The 19,328-nt window shown below is 38.4% G+C and overlaps 2 protein-coding genes across 3 annotated transcripts in view; one reads left to right on the top strand and one right to left on the bottom strand.

Annotated features, from left to right (window-relative positions):
• LOC126263666 (LIM domain-containing protein jub) overlaps nucleotides 1-19,328 on the top strand; it is a 223,281-nt gene that overhangs the window by 203,180 nt on the left and 773 nt on the right. The window contains exon 7 of the mRNA XM_049960773.1: nucleotides 4,976-5,044. Coding sequence (XP_049816730.1) covers nucleotides 4,976-5,044 — 69 coding nt within the window. The remainder of the gene's footprint in view (nucleotides 1-4,975; nucleotides 5,045-19,328) is intronic.
• The window catches only part of LOC126263667 (uncharacterized protein C18orf19 homolog A), a 65,263-nt gene continuing 60,179 nt past the window's right edge, over nucleotides 14,245-19,328 (bottom strand). For both annotated transcript variants that reach the window (XM_049960774.1, XM_049960775.1), the window contains exon 5: nucleotides 14,245-14,480. In XM_049960774.1, the coding sequence (XP_049816731.1) occupies nucleotides 14,419-14,480 (62 nt within the window). In that variant the 3' untranslated portion in view covers nucleotides 14,245-14,418. The remainder of the gene's footprint in view (nucleotides 14,481-19,328) is intronic.

The following is a 19,328-nucleotide window of genomic DNA, read 5'->3' as shown; positions in this document are numbered from 1 at the left end:
ACTGAAGATGGCTCAATTCAATAGAAACCAGCCATCACAATGAAAATATTTGTTCTAGGCATTGTTTTGGTCATACAAATATGAAACATGATCATAGTTTTCTCCTTATTGACACAATGCTGCCTTTCTGTGAATCAAGTCACTCACAGAAAATTGGGTTATTTTGCGGTAATAGTGATGACCTACAGTCAATCCAGGCACCTGCTCTTGTAGGTAGTGCTTTTCTGATTGAGCCATGCTAGCATACCTCTTGGACTTAGAATGTAACAACCTCTTACGGCTTTTCCTGTAACTCGCACTACTGAATTTTGTATATTAAAAGTTGTTTACATAACTAGCATGTTCACTAAACACATCCTGCAGAGCAGAAGCACACTTTGAAAGTACTGTAGTTCCCTTAATGTGCCCTGTAACACAGTATCCCTGATATTATTTTCCCAGTTGTTTGTTGGGATATTATTCATCTGGTCATGAATGGCAGTGGAGTCCTTCCACACAATGCACTAACTGCTGTTGAAAGAGAAAAATACATAACAAAAACAATTCAAATAAGCTACTTAATTGCCATGTTTGAAACTGCAGCAAAACTTTCTCAGGCAGAGAAACTGTACTGAAATTGTTGATCAAATAATGAGACTGACAAGCTCTATAAAAACATAATCTGGATTTTTACCTGCCTGTCTGGATGAACAGACATTGGTGATGATAGACAGCCATCCGAAATTCATTCAAAATAAATTCACTGAAGGGAAATAACTTTGCCTCAACTGTGAAAATTTGTGCCAGACCAGGATTCAGACAGATTTCTCACTTATCATAAGCAGTTGCCTTAACACTTTTGGCTAACTGTGCACACCTTGCAGACTGACCCAAACTTCCATATGTCACACATGCTGAGAAAAGCAAAAAGCAATAAATCACAGGTCTTGATTCCTCATAGTCTCATTCTCACTGGTGCAGGAATAAGGAGTAAAGCTGCAAGTATTTGGCATTGAATATGGGAGACTATGGTAAAGGAAAGTAGAAAGGGAGGCATGTGGAAGTTTGGGTCGGTCCAAGAGGCATGCGTATGTAGCCTAAGTGATTAAGATGACTGCTTGCGATAAGTGGGAAATCTGGGTTCGGGTCCTGGTCTGGTATAAATTTTCAAGTGTCACCCATACATAGTGCATCTATACCTAATAGCTGAGGCCAAGTTATTTGCATTCAATGAATTCATTTTGAATTATGATCTGAATTGTTCTTAAATTTTGTTGCAACAGTGCTTTGTTGTCCGTAATTAGCCCCTGGCAGAAACAGCAGGAAATATCGCTTCCCTGTTACCTCATTAAACATCGTCCTGGGATAACTGCAGTCTCTAGCTCTGTGACTGTGAGCAGATCTTTGCTCGTTTCAACTGACAGAGACCCAGGTAGTCCGGTGAGGCCAACCCTTACAGCACAGTAGAAAAAGCACTGCATAAGCCCTTCAGTGGTCACTGTTGTGGTGTCCCACTGTTAACCATTAGGCTCCTCCTAAGCTCAGTTGGTACAGACCTCCCCTTCTGCAAAATCCTGTCATTAATTTTTTTCTACCTTGTACTACTAAAATTCTTCAGCTTTTGCCCATTTCCACTGTGGATCAGGCTGCTTTAGGAATGATTCAAAATGTATTGAGAGCGATAGAGTTACAGGCTGACGTATAGCAGTTAGCTTACCATTTGCACCCTTCCAAATTCGATAAGAGGATATCTTGTGATACTATAGTACCTGAATTCAATGAAGGATGTGTAGAACAGGTCTGATAGGTCTGTCACAACATGATCTCTAGAAAGGTTTCTGCATTTTCTTCCATGCATGCATGTTGCCCCTCCCTCCTGACACACACACACACACACACACACACACACACACACACACACACACACACCATTTGTGGTAGCAGTGGGGCTGCTATTGTGAGCAGGCAGGCATGAGCGCGCACGCGCTTGTGTGTGTGTGTGTGTGTGTGTGTGTGTGTGTGTGTGTGTGCGTGTGCGTGTGCGCGCGCGCGCGTGTGTACGTGCTTGCGCCCCTTTCCATTATTTTACATAATACCATTGAATGTATGATAAGAAAGAACAATGAATATATACAGTGTCCCTCTATTTCTTTATGGGATGTTTTGGTTCCCTTGTCTTTATATGTATGATATTTGCTGATGTGAAACATCATTAGACAAGTCTCCATTAGTGATAAAAAGCTACGAAGAATATTATGCATTATTTCTGTAGTTGGTTCATGCGGTAAAATTAATGATACGAGCTCTGTTCCAAAATATTGCAGAACATTTATAATTTTGTGCCAATAGTATGTGGAGAGAGATACAGTTGGCATCCCTATACATGCTTGTGTTTAATGTGTAACTGCCACAAGTTTCATTGTTGTATGTCTGTTAGTTATTGTTCAGTGCTGTATCGAGTAGAATATTGTGTCACGCAGTTCGCAAATTTTGGGATGCCACAATTAGAGGAGCAACGTATTTGAATTAAATTTTGCGTGAAACTTTAGAAAACCTTTGCAGACACACACTAAATGATGTAGGAAGCCTACAGCGATGAGTGCTTAAGCCGTACTTGGTGTTACGAATGGTTCACATGGTTTAATTATGGCCAGACAGAAATTAAAAATGACTCTTGTGAGGATGCCCTTCAACGTCTACTGATGATGCTTATGTCAGGAACGTCAACGGAATTGTGCATGCCAGTCGAAGACTGACTGTCCGAGCGATTGCAGAAGAATGTAACATTTCAGTTGGATTATGTCATAAAATCCAGACACAGCATCTTGGAATGCATTATGTTGCCACCAAGTTCGTTCCACGGCTCATGAGTCAAGACCAGAAAGATCTTTGCCTTGCAATGAGTGAAGAGCTTTTGGATCTCACAAATGAGAGACCTGGCCCCTGCGGATTATTATTATTATTTTTTTTTTAATTTTATTTCCAAAGTTGAAAACCCCATTGAAAGGATGGATATTTACAATAATAGACGTGATAAAAAAAAATTGCAGACTGTACTTTGCGCGATCCAGCAATAGGCGTGCCAAGACTGCTTCCGGAAATGGAAACTGCATTGGGAATGGTGTGTCTATTGTGGAGGAGAATATTTTGAAGGAGGGCATGCACAATAAGTAAAATGTATGTGTAGAAAAAATTTTTGTGGACAAACTTCCAGAGGTTTTGAACAGGTCTCTTATATTGTAATTTGTTAATATTAAATTAATATGGGCACTCATTTCAGGATTATCCATCAACTCTATGCCTACATTAGGGCATGGGGACTCTGTACACAGTAGAGCACAGTACAGCTCAAGCAGAAGTTGACTGCATTGTTTGAATTACAGTTTTCTTTAATATTTTCTGGTGGATTTTTGGACTATTTAATTTTGTATGCTCTAAAAAAATTGTGTGGTTTTGGACATGTAGTAATTTCCCATTAAAGTTGGTGATTTGCAGTCTAAAATATGGAAACTCCATGTTGTTGACAGTCTAAAATATATTATGACTTATGACTGCTTGGTTTGCTACCTGTAGTTGGAAGCAACTGAGTTAAAAAGGAATTTTCACTGACATTTTACTGAGCTAGGTCATTATTGTTTCACTTAATTGGAGAGCACTTGCATTGAACTTTGGTCATTTTGTGAAAGTGGTGAATGCGGATAGTAATAAAAAATCAAAAGTTCAACTGTGTGATATTTACTTCACTGAAAATATTGATTTATTGTTATCTCATTCAGTTATTTTAGATAGACTTATTGTGCTTTTTACGTGTATGCCTGGAAAATGGGAACATACTTTGTGGAATCCTTGCCGTAATTTTTACTTGAACAAGTGTGGCACATTTGTCTTTTAGGGTTTCTATGTGCCCTTTCCCTTTAGCTTGTGGTGTGCTAGGGTGTATCTGAGAAAAGGTCATCGTCTTGACACATGGTGAATTACTACTACTACTAATAATAAAAATAATAATATGAATTCACAGCTGAAACATGTACTGAGAAGGGACTCGGGTGGGGATGATAAGTGTCAGGTCTCTCGCATCTATGTTTTTGTATGTGTTTCCATCTTTATGCCTTGTGGAGGTGAGTATGATATATCATTATGGTTGCTGCTGCTGCTGCTGTTGTTGTTGTTGTTGTTGTTTGCTTTAGTTCAGGCATTAGTCTGATGGAGTTCTTCACACAAGTCTGTCCTGTGCAAGTCTTTGCATAACTTTTGCACCCTTAAATCCATTGGAACCTGCTGTAGGAACAGCAAGATGTGGGATTATAGCTCATGGCTGACTCATTAGACTTTATGCTTTTAAGAATTAATGATGATATCGGTTTATAGTGTTCCCATATGACTGACTGGGTCTTCTACCATTTAGTTCAGTCGTCCTACCCAGAAATATTTTGAAATTCCCTTACTAAAAGTTTGTCACATGTGAATCAGCGCATAATTTTAAAGTTTTCATCCCCTTCCTCTGAAGTTTTGAGGAACAAACTATTTGTCATTAGTTTGTAGTGATATTCTCGGAAAGGAAAAAGAATTGTTGGATCTTCTGTGTGTATAAATGATCATTCAGTACAACGTGTAACTTTTCGGAAAAGTGATAAAGTTATGATGATGATACCAACTATTACAAATGAAAAACAGTAATGAATATCACAACTACATTATACGTCGATGCTGTACAGATCAAAACAAGTGATACTGTTGGATCAGGACACTCATAACAAAAACTATGAGGATAACAATTCTTTTAACTACAGCGTATCCCATACCACCCATTCTTTTGCATCTCTTCATACACTTGACCAGTGTGTCCTTTGGAAAAATAGGCCCAAATATGTTTTGACTGAGTTTCCTAAATGACCAGGCATTAAAAATTAATTATGTGGACTGTTAATAATGCATGAATATATTTCATAAATAACATTTTATGAAAGGTGTACTTACACTTATGCTTTGATTTCAGGGTACAGAAGAGACAGTAAGGGTTGTGTCTATGGATAAGGATTTCCATGTCGATTGTTACATATGCGAGGTAAGAACCATCTGTGACAGCAGATCAAGTCAAATTCTTATGAACTTAGTCTGTATACTGGTTTGATGAACCTGTCAATGCTAGTCTATCCTACACAAGCTTATTCATTTCTGCATTGCTACTGCAACTCAAATCTATTTTAATTTGCTCACCCTATTTGAGCCTTGATCTCCCTCTACAACTTCTACACCCCTCTTCACACTTCCATCCATTGCCAAATTAACCATTCCATGACAACTTGGGATGTGTGTCCTATCAACTAACCCCGGTTGTACCATAAACTCCATTTTTCCTAATTCAATTAAGTATCACCTCATTTGTTATTTGATCTACCCATTTAATCTTCAACATTCTTCTTTAACAGCACATGTCAAGAGCTTCTTTCTATTCCTTTCTTTTCTGAACTGCTTATTGCCCATGTTTCTTTCCATATGAGGCTACACTCCAGATAAATATGATTAGAAAATATTTCCTAACTTTTTAATTCCTATTTCATGTGAACAAATTTTCTTTTTATCAAACATGCTGTCCAAAGCAAGAGATTAATGTGTTTTGGTACTGATTTGTTATAGTTTTTCCATAATTTACATCCTGATAATATCATTCTAAAATTAAAGATTTAACTCTGAAAATCCTAGTTTCATATGAAAACATGAATATAGTTAGGTTTGTGGGATACATGTCCCACTTCAACGATTCACGAAATCAGTCAGCTTAAAATCTTTTTGGTAGTGAAAGTGCATTATTTATCACAAAGGATGACTGTTAGATCTATTATTTTTCAAGTATTTTTAAAATAAATTTTAATGACAAAAAGATTAATGTAGTTCTTTCTGAAATTGAGGGTCTGGCTTTGTATTTGTGTTTTTCTTTGCCACTTTTCCATTTTACCCTTCTTCTTTGATCACACTCTGGAACAGTGGTCATCAAACTTGTGGCCCTAATGAAATATTTTTGTGGCTTAGGGATCTCAGCCATATTTCATAATAATATGCATCTTGCAACTAAGAGCTGAAACCATAAATGCTAACTAACTTCAAGAGATTTTACGAGTGCAGTATTCTTGCTCAGTAACAAACAAAAATATTTACAGATTTTACTTACAGTATTTTAAAATGTGCTTAATTTTAATTGATGGTGAATTTGGCTGTGAGTTTTGTGAAGTTGGCTGCTTACCTCAGGAGAAGAAGGGTAAGTAGTGGGGTCACTGCAGGGTTAGAGGATGTGAGAGGGCGATGTGTAAGTGCTTGTCTTCCAGCACTGACAACTCGTGGTGTGGCACAGCTTGTACCGATCAGCTGCTGTGGTATAAATTTTGATATGGAAATAATATAGATTCATGAATGCATGTTACAGAGATGATAATCTTCAAATTAGTATTTATTTCTGACAAGGAACCTTAAATTAGTTACGGCTGTTGTAATATAACACAGCGACTAGAGAAAACTGACATTTCACTGATTTGTCAAACCCCATGATGGTGCCTCATATTCAACAGTGCACTGAAATATAACTGCAAATACTTATGAAACACTGCATGAATTACAGGTCGAAAGTTTCCACCAGGAACAAAGTGTTAAGAAAATTGCCCGGAACACAGTGGAGCAGTTAACTTGAAACATCCAAACCTCTGCACCTTCTTTAGCTTATTTTGCAGCAAAATAAATTTATCCTGTTTGGTATAATTCTTCACCTGCCAAACAGGTAGATGTACCTCTTAACGACACCTGGAGAATTATAACAGGTTGCTTGAAATCTACACCTCTCAAATGGATTTAGCACTTTGCAGGAATAACACCACCTCTCATTCAAAGAGAAATGGCGGCAAATAAGGGACAAAAGGAGGTGGAACAAGAAGAAACCTATCCCCTGTATACACTTAAACCACATTCACAGCGATCGAAGTCAAGGAAGAGTTTCCTTACAATATGAAAGGTACTTACTACTACTGCTGAAAATGCCAGTCTGCAACTTTGGAGGGATAAAACTTCCATTCCCTCTGGTTGGAAAAAGAGTTTTTGAAACTCTGCCTCCAGGAAATGACGAGGATGGATGAACTGAAAATCATTGAATAGGCTGAGATGAGGAGTGGGTAGGTCAAGTTTTAATCTGGCAAGATGGGGCTACAGTACAGAAAACAATATTAAAAGTGATTGTGGAGAAGTCCAGACTGTTGAGAATATGCTTCTTTGTTGACTGCATCCAGCCTCCTGTATTGCAGAGGTTGGCCAAATTTTGGGTTATGGATTAACAGTGATTAATATAAATTAACTTAGTATTAAGAAAACAGCCTTAATCGAATTTTTTATTATTTAGTGCCAACCGGTTTCAGCCCATCGTAGGGGCCATCTTCAGGGCGACTGCTGGTGGCGTCTACCAAGGTGTGGCAGGAGTCTCCTAAAAAATAAATTAAAAAATGTGGTTAAGACTGTTTTCTTAATACTCAGACTATATGTATGTTTCTGACACGAGAATAATAATAATAATAATAATAATAATAATAATAATAATAATTAATCAAAGCAATTTGCACACATAGTAAAACAAACAGTCTTTAACTGTACAACTATAGTTACACAGCTGATAGGTTGCTGAGGTTGGCAGCAATCTGAAATAGTCCACATCAGCGTGAAATGTTCCGAATAGTGCAGACATTTAACAATCAAGGGGCGGAGCCAACTTACTGGATCCTTACTGTAGCAACTTTATTGGGGCCTCAATGAGTAATGCAACACTTTTTTCTTTTTTTTGTGGAAGCAGGTTGGTTTTATTCAGGATTCCAATACACCAAATTATTCCCCACTCTTTTGGGTAAAAAATCCTATTTTTCAACATAATCTCTGTTCAGTGTGACTGCCTTATGCTACCTTACTGGGAGAGCCTGTATGCCCACATGGTACAACTCTGCTGGTCAATGTCAGAGCCGCCTTGCTGCGTAATAACCTTCCCATTATCCACATAATGATTCATGCAAAGTGCATCCTTCAATGGGCCAAACAAATGGAGGTTGGAAGGCATGAGATCTGGGCTGTAGGGTGGATGAAGAAGAACAGTCCAATGAAGTATCGTGAGTTGCTCTCGGGTGCGCAGACTTATGTGAGGCTTTCTTTGTCATGGAGAAGGAGAAGTTCGATTTTCACTTTTGTGACGAACACACTGAAGTTGTTAGGGCTGTTGCCATGACTTTACCGGTGGAGGGTGTGGCTTTGAACTTTTTCTTTGGAGGAGATGCGGTGTGGCGCCACCCTCTGGATTGATGTTTAGTTACCAGTTTGAAGTGATGAACCCAAGTTTCATCACCTGTGATGATGTTTGACACAAAATTGGCATGATTAGCCTCATAAAGCACAAGCAGTTCTGCACAGGTGGTTCCTCTTTGCTCATTATGGTCTTTCTGTAAGGAAGGAACCCAGCAAGCACACTTTGAGTACCCCAGCTGGTGGATGAGTTTGTAAGTAATACCAACAAAGAAGTAGAGTTGTGCTGCATCATGTTTGATTGTGATCTGTTGATCACCTCAAATGAGTGTGTCTGCATGTTCCAACTTTGCAAGAGTCACAGCTGTGTGCAACTGAACACACAGGCATTTGGACAGTTTTCCGCAAACTTGTTGCGATTATGATAGATGCTTCGCCCAACGACTCACTGTGCTTTAGTTCGTGCTTTGGTCCACTGCCAGGTCTGCAAGATCCTATGAATATCTGCGATGCTCTGGTTTACCACCAAAAGAAACTTGATGACAGATCTCTGCTTGGAATGCACCTCCGTTACAGGTACCATTTTGGAGGTTATGTATAGTGCTGCCACCTATCAGAACTTCATGAAACTCTACGGGCTGAAGCAGGAATATTCCACAGTGTCCCACAACAGATCTACATTGTTTCAACAAAATTGGCCAAAAAAAAAAAAAAAAAAAAAAGTGTTGCAATACTTATTGGATTCTCTGCCCTTCATAATTTATGTAGGTTACCATTTAACAGTAAAATCATTATATATATGGCCCGAGGTGCCTCCCGTCAATGTCAATATTGGCTGTTGAGCAGAAAAGTTGATAACTGCCTCTACTCAGCTAGTTTACTTACTTGCTAACCACAACAGCTGGATTGCAGTTGTAGATGTGTTTATTCAAGGATTAAGCGTAATATTTTTCTTTCGTTTATCATCTGTGGCTACCATTTTTTGAGGGGACAGATTCTATATAATCATCTTCCTCAGATATTCTTATAACATCCACAACTGTACTATTGGATATATTAAACAAACTAGCAATCTCTACGACTGCGACCTTCCTCACTGTGGAAAGTGACACATTGTTACTAATTGAACACAAGAGAAATCAAGTTGTGCTCTTTCATGACCAAATATTAATGATTAATTCCTTTTAAAAACTTCAAAATTAAGTATCTTCAAATACATGTTTGTTAACAGCGATTCAATGACACTTTGTTATTTAACAGCTATCTCCCAGCTGATCTGGATCATTTTTATGTTTGTTTGATATGTAATCACCAGGGTTAGGATGTTCAGATGCAAATTTCAGATGAAAGAAAGGAAGGGAAAAGTTGATGAAACAAGGTAAAAAAGGGACAAAAAGATGCTTATTTATTCAACTAATTCTTTCTCTTCTTCCAGTTTCTTGAGCTACAAACAAGTACATCAGTTCAGAGAGAGAGAGAGAGAGAGAGAGAGAGAGAGAGAGAGAGAGAGATCATGAAGCTGTTGTACTTCATGACATTAAGCATCTCTACATTTTTAAAAATAAGTCATCTACTATTAGAAGATAGAATGTCTTTGTCAATGCTAAAGCTTCTTTTGACGTCCACAGAAACCAATGGGGGAAAACTTTGTATTCACTTGAAATGGCAGCTCTACAGATGTGGCAAATTTCTGAATACTAGGCTCAAAGTTTGTCTTTGGCAAAACCATCTAACTGTTCCTTCAGGGAAATTAAAAAATCACATATTCTTCCTTTTAAAGAACTGGTGCTTCTAATAGTTTAATAACTGCAGTCCGGTACTTGTAACTATGGACACAACATAGTTCTGTCTGCAAATTATCTCTTTTTCTCGGGTAGCAGAAATTTCTGTGCCTTGGAAATTGCACCTGCATCGGCTGGACCCAAGAAAAATGCATACTCTTTTATCTTTTCAGAATTCTCACACAATATAGCAGCACACCCCATCCAAGGCCCCCAAAAAGCAATAACCAGGAAATTAGGAAGAGACAGGCCAATGATTTCACTATAGTTAACAACACGCTTGTAGCTTTCCGTAGACTTTCCTTCATGGCAGAGATGAAATGATTTGTGAAGTCATATTAATTCCTTATGGATTCACAAATCCTGTGAAGTGCATGGACGAAGCATGTTACATGCTCCAGTTTAGTGAAGAAAAGCTTGGTCCGTAACTACCACAGCATCTTTCTCAAACTAGACACCACTAGCCCACAGTTTTTGGCACAATTTCATGATTGACTGCATGTCTGTACTGGGACTGCATTTCTGCAACACATGGGCCTAGTTTTCTCCCCTGCTAAGGGAAAGCTAAAATGTTCAAAACATATTGTTATATCAAATCTATGGTTTCATCTGGAATGATTCTCAAATCACAGTCAGACACTTGAGATTCTTTGTATGCTTTCTTGGTACACAGGCTCCATCTTGTTTTTTCTTAAAGTGCTGTCATCAGACATTGATATCCTTATGTATTTTTGACGAAATTCCTTGAAGGCTGGATGGTTCACATTATTGAGTGTAATTCCTGCTTGGGTAAGAGCTGCACAAAAATCAACGTTGAATTCCTTTAAACTTTGGCTTATTGAAGAACACTGTTCAAATTCATTTCATAATATAAGTTCTGTGATTTGTTTGTTTGTTTGAAGAGTCTTGTTCTTTTGATGCTTAGGGCTGGAAATTTTGCTATTTGATGTGATATCACTGATGTTGACAAAATTTCTGGATCACATATAGTACATTGCATAAAAGATCAATCATTTTATAAGGAATCGTGTTTGAATTCCTGAGCTAGAACAAAAAATTGGGCACGGGACACCTTCAGCATGGTACAATCGAGTAATATATCATTTAGTAACAAACTTACATTCACAAACTGAAATTAATAGGATAGAATTAAATACACTCAATAGGCGAAATTAGTCGGATGGAATTAAATAATCTCATTGCCATTTAGATTGTTGTAGGCTGCTTATAGTAGAAAGTGAAAGAAAGAGGAAATGTTGTACACACAATTATTTCCATTGTTGCAGGGATGCTTTTAGCCTTATGTTTACTGAAGGAGAGAGGCTTACTTTCACACGTTCACTGCAAGCTGATGAGACATTCATTGACAGTTAAATATTTAATATTGACTCGACACAGTAAACAATTTGAATTAAACATGCAAGTCACTCCTCTTGTTCATAGTAAAATGCACCCAGGATAATTACTGGAAAGCTACAGTAAAAGAAAATGGGGAGGAGGGGGATAATAGACATGGTTGGAGGAAGAAAGAGATAAAGTTCCCAAAAACGGGGAATGTAGAGGCAAAATTTGACACTGTGGTATCTTCCGCAAGAGCTTTAATTTATCTTAAGAAAAAAGTTGTGCACCTAAAAATTCTGACCCTAGTAATTATTAAAAACAGTGTGTAACCCAATATTAATTTCAGCCTCTTTATGTTCTCTCTTGTATTAAATGAAACCATTGTTTGTCAACACCGATGATGCATGATGTGTTCTTGGCACACTGTTTTGAGTACATAACTTGTCACCATCAGGTTCTCCCTGACATTCTGAATCATTTTGAAGCTAGCAGCAATGGAATCTTTGCAGTCAGTGGTGCAACGGCAGGACACTGGACTTGTATTTGGGAGAACACTGGCCAGTCATCCAGATTGAGTTTTCTGTGATTTCTCAAAATCACTTTAGGTAAATGATTCCTTTGAAAGGACACGGGTATGGCCACAGCCAATTTTCTCTCCCAGTACGAGGTTAAGCTCCGTCACTAACAACCTTGTTATCAGCAAGATGTTAAACCTAGTTTTCCTTCCTTCCACATTATACAGGGTTATTACAAATGATTGAAGCGATTTCACAGCTCTACAATAACTTTATTATTTGAGATATTTTCACAATGCTTTGCACACACATACAAAAACTCAAAAGGTTTTTTTAGGCATTCACAAATGTTCGATATGTGCCCCTTTAGTGATTCGGGAGACATCAAGCCGATAATCAAGTTCCTCCCACACTCGGCGCAGCATGTCCCCATCAATGAGTTCGAAAGCATCGTTGATGCGAGCTCGCAATTCTGGCACGTATCTTGGTAGAGGAGGTTTAAACACTGAATCTTTCACATAAACTCACAGAAAGAAATCACATGGGGTTAAGTCGGGAGAGCGTGGAGGCCATGACATGAATTGCTGATCATGATCTCCACCACGACCGATCCATCGGTTTTCCAATCTCCTGTTTAAGAAATGCCGAACATCATGATGGAAGTGCGGTGGAGCACCATCCTGTTGAAAGATGAAGTCGGCGCTGTCGGTCTCCAGTTGTGGCATGAGCCAATTTTCCAGCATGTCCACATACACGTGTCCTGTAACGTTTTTTTCACAGAAGAAAAAGGGGCCGTAAACTTTAAACCGTGAGATTGCACAAAACACGTTAACTTTTGGTGAATTGCGAATTTGCTGCACGAATGCGTGAGGGTTCTCTACCACCCAGATTCACACATTGTGTCTGTTCACTTCACCATTAAGAAAAAATGTTGCTTCATCACTGAAAACAAGTTTCCCACTGAACGCATCCTCTTCCATGAGCTGTTGCAACCGCGCCGAAAATTCAAAGCGTTTGACTTTGTCATCGGGTGTCAGGGCTTGTAGCAATTGTAAACGGTAAGGCTTCTTCTTTAGTCTTTTCCGTAGGATTTTCCAAACCGTCGGCTGTGGTACGTTTAGCTCCCTGCTTGCTTTATTCGTTGACTTCCGCGGGCTACGCGTGAAACTTGCCCGCACACGTTCAACCGTTTCTTCGCTCACTGCAGGCCGACACGTTGATTTCCCCTTACAGAGGCATCCAGAAGCTTTAAACTGCGCATACCATCGCCAAATGGAGTTAGCAGTTGGTGGATCTTTGTTGAACTTCGTCCTGAAGTGTCATTGCACTGTTATGACTGACTGATATGAGTGCATTTCAAGCACAACATACGCTTTCTCGGCTCCTGTCGCCATTTTGTCTCACTGCGCTCTCGAGCGATCTGGCAGCAGAAACCTGAAGTGCGGCTTCAGCTGAACAAAACTTTGAGTTTTTCTACGTATCTGTAGTGTCTTGTGACCATATGTCAATGAATGGAGCTACAGTGAATTTATGAAATCGCTTCAATCATTTGTAATAGCCCTGTATATGATTATCTTTTGTTGTGATTTCATAATTATTAATGCTGACTATTGTTTCAGCAGATCCTTCCATTTTGTTTTGGCACTACAATGGATTTTGAATCACCCTGGGAGTTGCACTTCCCCTTCTTCCTGACAGTGGTTGGCACCCAAGTGGATTGTCAGCAGCCCATTCCCTTGCTCCTTGGACTTACATGAGAGTCTTATGTGAGACTGTGTCCACTCTTTCATTAATTTTAAGGAGAATAGTGTGCCTTGCTGACTTTGTAACTACTTTATCTCTTGAAAGTATTTTTTCTGCCAAGCTAATCTCAGTTGTTTCTTTGACACCTCTGTTGCTGAACCTAGGTCTTTGTGGCACTGTAATCTATGCCATTTTGAGCTCTAGACAATGTGAGCAACAACAGTTGACCTACTTGATTGCTCCGGACTAGTGTGTGGCATTCTTGCTTCAGTCATCAGACCTATTCTTTTTGTTGTTGTTGTGCCTTAGTAATTTGTTCTAATTATATCATGGGAAGGGAAGTATTTGTATGTTAACTGTATCAGAACAAAACAAAATGTCTCTACAGGACAATCAGAACAATTTCTTTAGTTAAGACTTCTTTAGAACTCAGTAGTACCTTTGCTGTGAAACTGAAGTCAACTTTGTATGCTCAGCAGAGACCATTGTGAAGTTTTTAATTCAGTAATGAAAGCTGTCTCAATAGTTGTCTGAGCTTTTGTTGTATGTAGGTTTTCTTAAGAGAGTGCTATCAACAGACTTATTTCAGTTGAAATAGTTGCATCTGTAATTAAACACACAAATTTGGTATGTAAATTGCTTTATTTTTTCAGTTACAGCATTGGATTTTAGTTGTGAAATGCTATTAAGTAGGCACTACATTTTGCAATTTCCCCCCCTAGATTGTGTTGCCGAAGTGATAATACTTGTTCTAGAAGTCACTTTATTTCCTCTATTTGTAATTTTCTGGGTTTCTTTTACTTCTCAGCTTTGTAGATTTCTTTGAGATGCAGTGATCTAGAATTATGTTGTTGGAAATCTGTAACAAAAGAGAGAGAATATATACAGTTTGTTTAAAGTTTTTACATTTTCCAGCTGTTGCTCCAAATACAGTGGAGTACATTTAGACAGTTCAAAAGAAAGATTCAGAAGTCTGAAATTAAATGCAGCATGAGGACTGAGGAAGTGATCTAGTTACCAGAACAATAAAGTTGATATGATGATGGTCGTTCTTTCTTTGTTGAAATGTGTATTTTCACAAGCATTCTGAGTACTTCTCATGATCAAATTAAAGTAAGTTTATATAATCCAAATTAATAACAAAATTGCAGAGAATGTCAGATCATCCTGTTAACACGTTAGTCATTATATGTCATCTAAATATATTAGCATGGTGCTACCAGCAGTTCATTTCATTGCTTCAGAGTATGATAATGATGTTTATACTATTATGCATGATGAAATTAATTTTTGTTGCATGGAACCAATTTATTTTTGTGTTCCCACTTGAGAAGTATTATCGTGCTCTTGTAAATGTGCTATTTTACATAGACTTGACAAACAATGTGTAACACAAAGGGAGGCACTTGTGGGCAGGAGCTAACTGCTACAATATGATTCCAGATTAGCAAACAGCAAAGGAGGTTAGCAACAGATGAAACTTAATTATATAAATATTGGATTTTATTCCTTTGCTTGAAAACAATAACCATAATTAACCTTTGTGTATGCCCATAGTTTTTTTTACATAATGCGGAACTACTTATACCATACATTATATTTTTTGCTTCTAAGTATCTTCATGCCTCAGATTTCATAAACACACTGAAGAGCCAAAGAAACTGGTACACCTACCTAATATTGTTGAGGGCCCCCACAAGCACGCAGAAGTGCTGCAACACGACGTAGCATGGACTTGACTAATGTTTGAGGTACTGCTGGAGGTGATTAACACCATAAATCCTGCAGGGCTATTTATAAATCTGTAAGAGTACGAGGGCGTGGAGATCTCTTCTGAACAGCATGTTGCAAGGCATCTCAGATGTGCTCAGTAATGTTCACGTGTGGGGAGTTTCGTGGTCAGCAGAAGTGTTTAAAGTCAGAAGAGTGTTCGTGCAACCACTCTGTAACAATTCCGGACATGTGGGGTTTAGCAGTGTCCTGATGGAATTGCACAAGGCCATCGGAATGCGAAATGGATGTGAATGGATGCAGATGATCAGACAGGAAGCTTACGTGCATGTCACCTATCAGAATCATATCTAGACGTATCAGTGGTCCCATATCACTCCAACTGCACACGTCCCACACCATTATAACGGCTCCACCAGCTTGAACAGCCCCCTGCTGACATACAGGGTCCATGGACTCATGATGTCTCCATACCCATACACGTCCATCTGCTTGATACAATTTGAAATGAGTCTCTTTCTACCAGGCAACATGTTTCCAATCGTCAACAGTCCAATGTTGGTTTGACGGGTCCAGCAACGACGCATAAAGCTTTGTGTCATGCAGTCATCAAGGGTACACGAGTGGGCCTTCGGCCCCGAAAGCCCGTATCAATGATGTTTCATTGAATGGTTCGCACATGACACTTGTTGATGGTCCAGAACTGAATTTGAGGAAGGGTTGCACTTCTGTCTCGTTGAATGCTTCTCTTCAGTCGTTATTGGTCTCCTTCTTGCAGGATCTTTCTCTGGCCCCCAGACTTGATGTTTTACCGGATTCCTGACATTCACAGTACACTTGTGACATGGCCATATGGCAAAATGCCCACTGCATCGCTATCTTGGAGATGTTGTGTCCAATGGCTCGTGCGCCGACTGTAATACCACGTTCAAACTCACTCAAATCTTGATAAGCTGCCATTGTAGCAGCAGTTACCAACCTAACAACTGCACCAGACACTTGTTGTCTTACGTAGGTGTTGCCGACTGCAGCACCATATTCTATCTGTTTACATCTCTTTGTATTTGAATACACATGCCTATATCAGTTTCTGTAGCACTTAAGTGTATATAAGGTTGCTATAAATATTCATTTTAATAGCTCTATATTTTCCAAAGTATTACATGAACAAATATGATTGATGCATGAATAGACCCACAAATTCACGAAGTTTGCATTTTCCACTCTACAAGAGTCCTACAAGTGCCCCTCTTGTTACACAACACGTCCTAGCAGTAGTGAAGTTCCTTTTGTATCTTATGTAGCAACACACTGTCAGTGATCACCACTTTTTGGAAAAAAAAGTTATTTTGTTGATGGAGACGATCACTGTGACTGACTTTTCATAATTTTTGTTTATTTGTTTCATAAAGAAAATGATTGGGTCAACAATTATAACCAGTTTAAGCCACAATGCCCATCTTCAGATGCTACAAAAAAAATATAGATATAAATAAAAAGCTTATATTAAGACCTTAAAGAAGTAAAATGGTTTGAACTATGTCTGCTCGTGAGTCTATTCCATAAATTTGGCACTAAATGGGTGCATCATCTGTAAAACAATCCCAACATTTGCAAACCATAAAATATGCAATTATTACAATATTTCAGTCAGTTTATGTAAAACATAAAAATATAATACATGTCATTTAGTCAGTAAAGCTATATTTAAAACAGAGTAAGTTCTTTTAGATAAAATAAAAGAAACAAAGGAACAATCTTTATGGTGCAAGTTTCCAAAGACTTATGGCACTTTAATTCTGGCTGCTAGATGCCTACATCACTGCCCATGAACTTGGAAGCGACACAATGGACTAGGGCAGCTTACTGCTACGACTTGCTGGCACTCCTCTTCCCGCTGCATGGTTTTCCCATCAAATGTAAACATAGAAACAAGGAAATATTGTGTAGTAAACATGGGTAACAAAATGCAGACTTTAAGAGCATTTGTTCACCTTTGCTACTGTGAAACACATCTCTTCTACTGAACAAGTACTAATATCTTGTAGGGAATAATTTTGGAGCCCATGTTTACTAGACTTTTTTCCCCCTGAAATGATTGTTCCTGTCATATCCACGAATACTGACCATTCCTCCTGGCACATCCTGTATAATTAACTGAATTTTTCATAATATAGTCAGTTGGACAGTGTATGGAAACTTGTTCATTGAATGCTGCTCTTAGATAGAAATGTACCTCTCTCTCAAGCAGATGTAGTTCAAACCTTTTTACTTGCTTTAAGATCTTAATATATTATTTTCATAGCATCTGAAGATGGCCAATGTGGCTGAAACCTTTTATGATTGATTCATAAAATAATGGTTGTGTCAACAAATAAACAAATTGGTTATTGCAGCAGCATTGATGCGTTCTCTGAGCCGCTCCATTGTTCTTGGTAGTGGGGGTACTCCAAAGGAAAAAAGTCACAAGGTGGTAGGTCAGGTGATGTGATAGGAGTGAAGGTAAGAGCCACATCTCCACCACTATGCCCAATCCAGCAAAGTAGAAGTTTTTTTGTTTAGGTGACAATGAACATCAGTGTTCCAATGAGAGAGTGTCCCATCTTGGTGGAAGATGAAATTCTTGGAATCGGCAGTCAGTTGTGGAAACAGCTACAAATGCAACATCGATCAGTCATCTCACAGTAGAAAAACGACCCATACAGCTTCGTCTGTGGCATTGTACAGGAAACATTAACCTTCAGTGAATCTAATTCATGCATCACAATTTCAAGAGGTTTTTCAGTGCCCCACATTGTGGCAGTTGACCTTTTCAGATAGATGGAAGTTGCGTTGTCACCATTTTGTCAAGGCACTGCATTAGTATGCCAACTGGTGGACTCAATGCAAACTCGGTGAGTTTCTGTTCTATTCTTGCATCAGTCATATTTGTATATGTAATACTTTGCAAAATGCAGAACTTTGAAAATGAATGAATCATTTGTAGTAGCCCTGTATATACATCATACTGCCAAGCGCAACTGTTTACTGCATTGTTAGTCGGGAGACTCCATGCCTACACTTAAAACAGAATTTTCTCTTCTAATATACAACATTGGAGAGAGTGAAGCTGCAGAATTAAGCAGTTGATTCAAACTGCTGACAGAGGCTCCCTGCACAATACATCATTGCAGGCACCATTGTTTCTAAAGATAAAAATGTTCTTTTATTCAGAACATTTCTCGTGGAAACATTGGCAGCTTTGTATACAAGTACTGTTTTCAACGTCATTTTGATCAAAAATATACTTACCAGTTGTGCTAAGGACTCTATCTTCAATGATAGATTTGTCAGCCACAGTGCATTTTGTTTAATGCACCTGTGCTCAAGTAAAACATGGAACTGCGTTACTGTGGATTCATTATAGAAGTTAAGAAGAAACAGTTCATGTAAGTGGACAGTTTCACTCACATTTCATTTATATATGTTTTTAATCTTGTGAAATAATTGCTAAAAACAGCAAAATTAAAACAGAGCAGTTCTCAGCATATTGAGAGGTTTCAAATGTAACTAAACTTACTCAAAGAGGAAAGACCAATTAGTTATTAGAATGTTGAAGACCCCTTCCCATAGGATATTTTTCTGACAGTGTTGCAACAAGTTTACATGATTAATTTTTGTCCACAATGTGTGTTTAATTGTGTTGTTTACATCATCATCAGTAGTCCAAAAGTAATGAAGTGAGGTTCCATTACTTATGGCAAAGGCATCTTGTTCGTGGGATAGTGTACACACACACACACACACACACACACACACACACACACACACACACACACACACACACACACACACCACCACACATCACACCACACATCACACATTTTACTGGAATTATTGCTTTCTGACCCTAGGTTGTGATTTAATTTGCTGAGTACTAAAATATGTAGATGATGATCAGTTCTTTTTGCAATTTTAGCACAGCACATAAATTTGT

The sequence above is a fragment of the Schistocerca nitens genome, chromosome 6 (genome assembly GCF_023898315.1).
Source record: "Schistocerca nitens isolate TAMUIC-IGC-003100 chromosome 6, iqSchNite1.1, whole genome shotgun sequence".
NCBI lineage: Eukaryota > Metazoa > Arthropoda > Insecta > Orthoptera > Acrididae > Schistocerca > Schistocerca nitens.
Note: the sequence above shows the minus strand (reverse complement) of the source record. Positions and strands in the feature narration are given on the sequence as shown.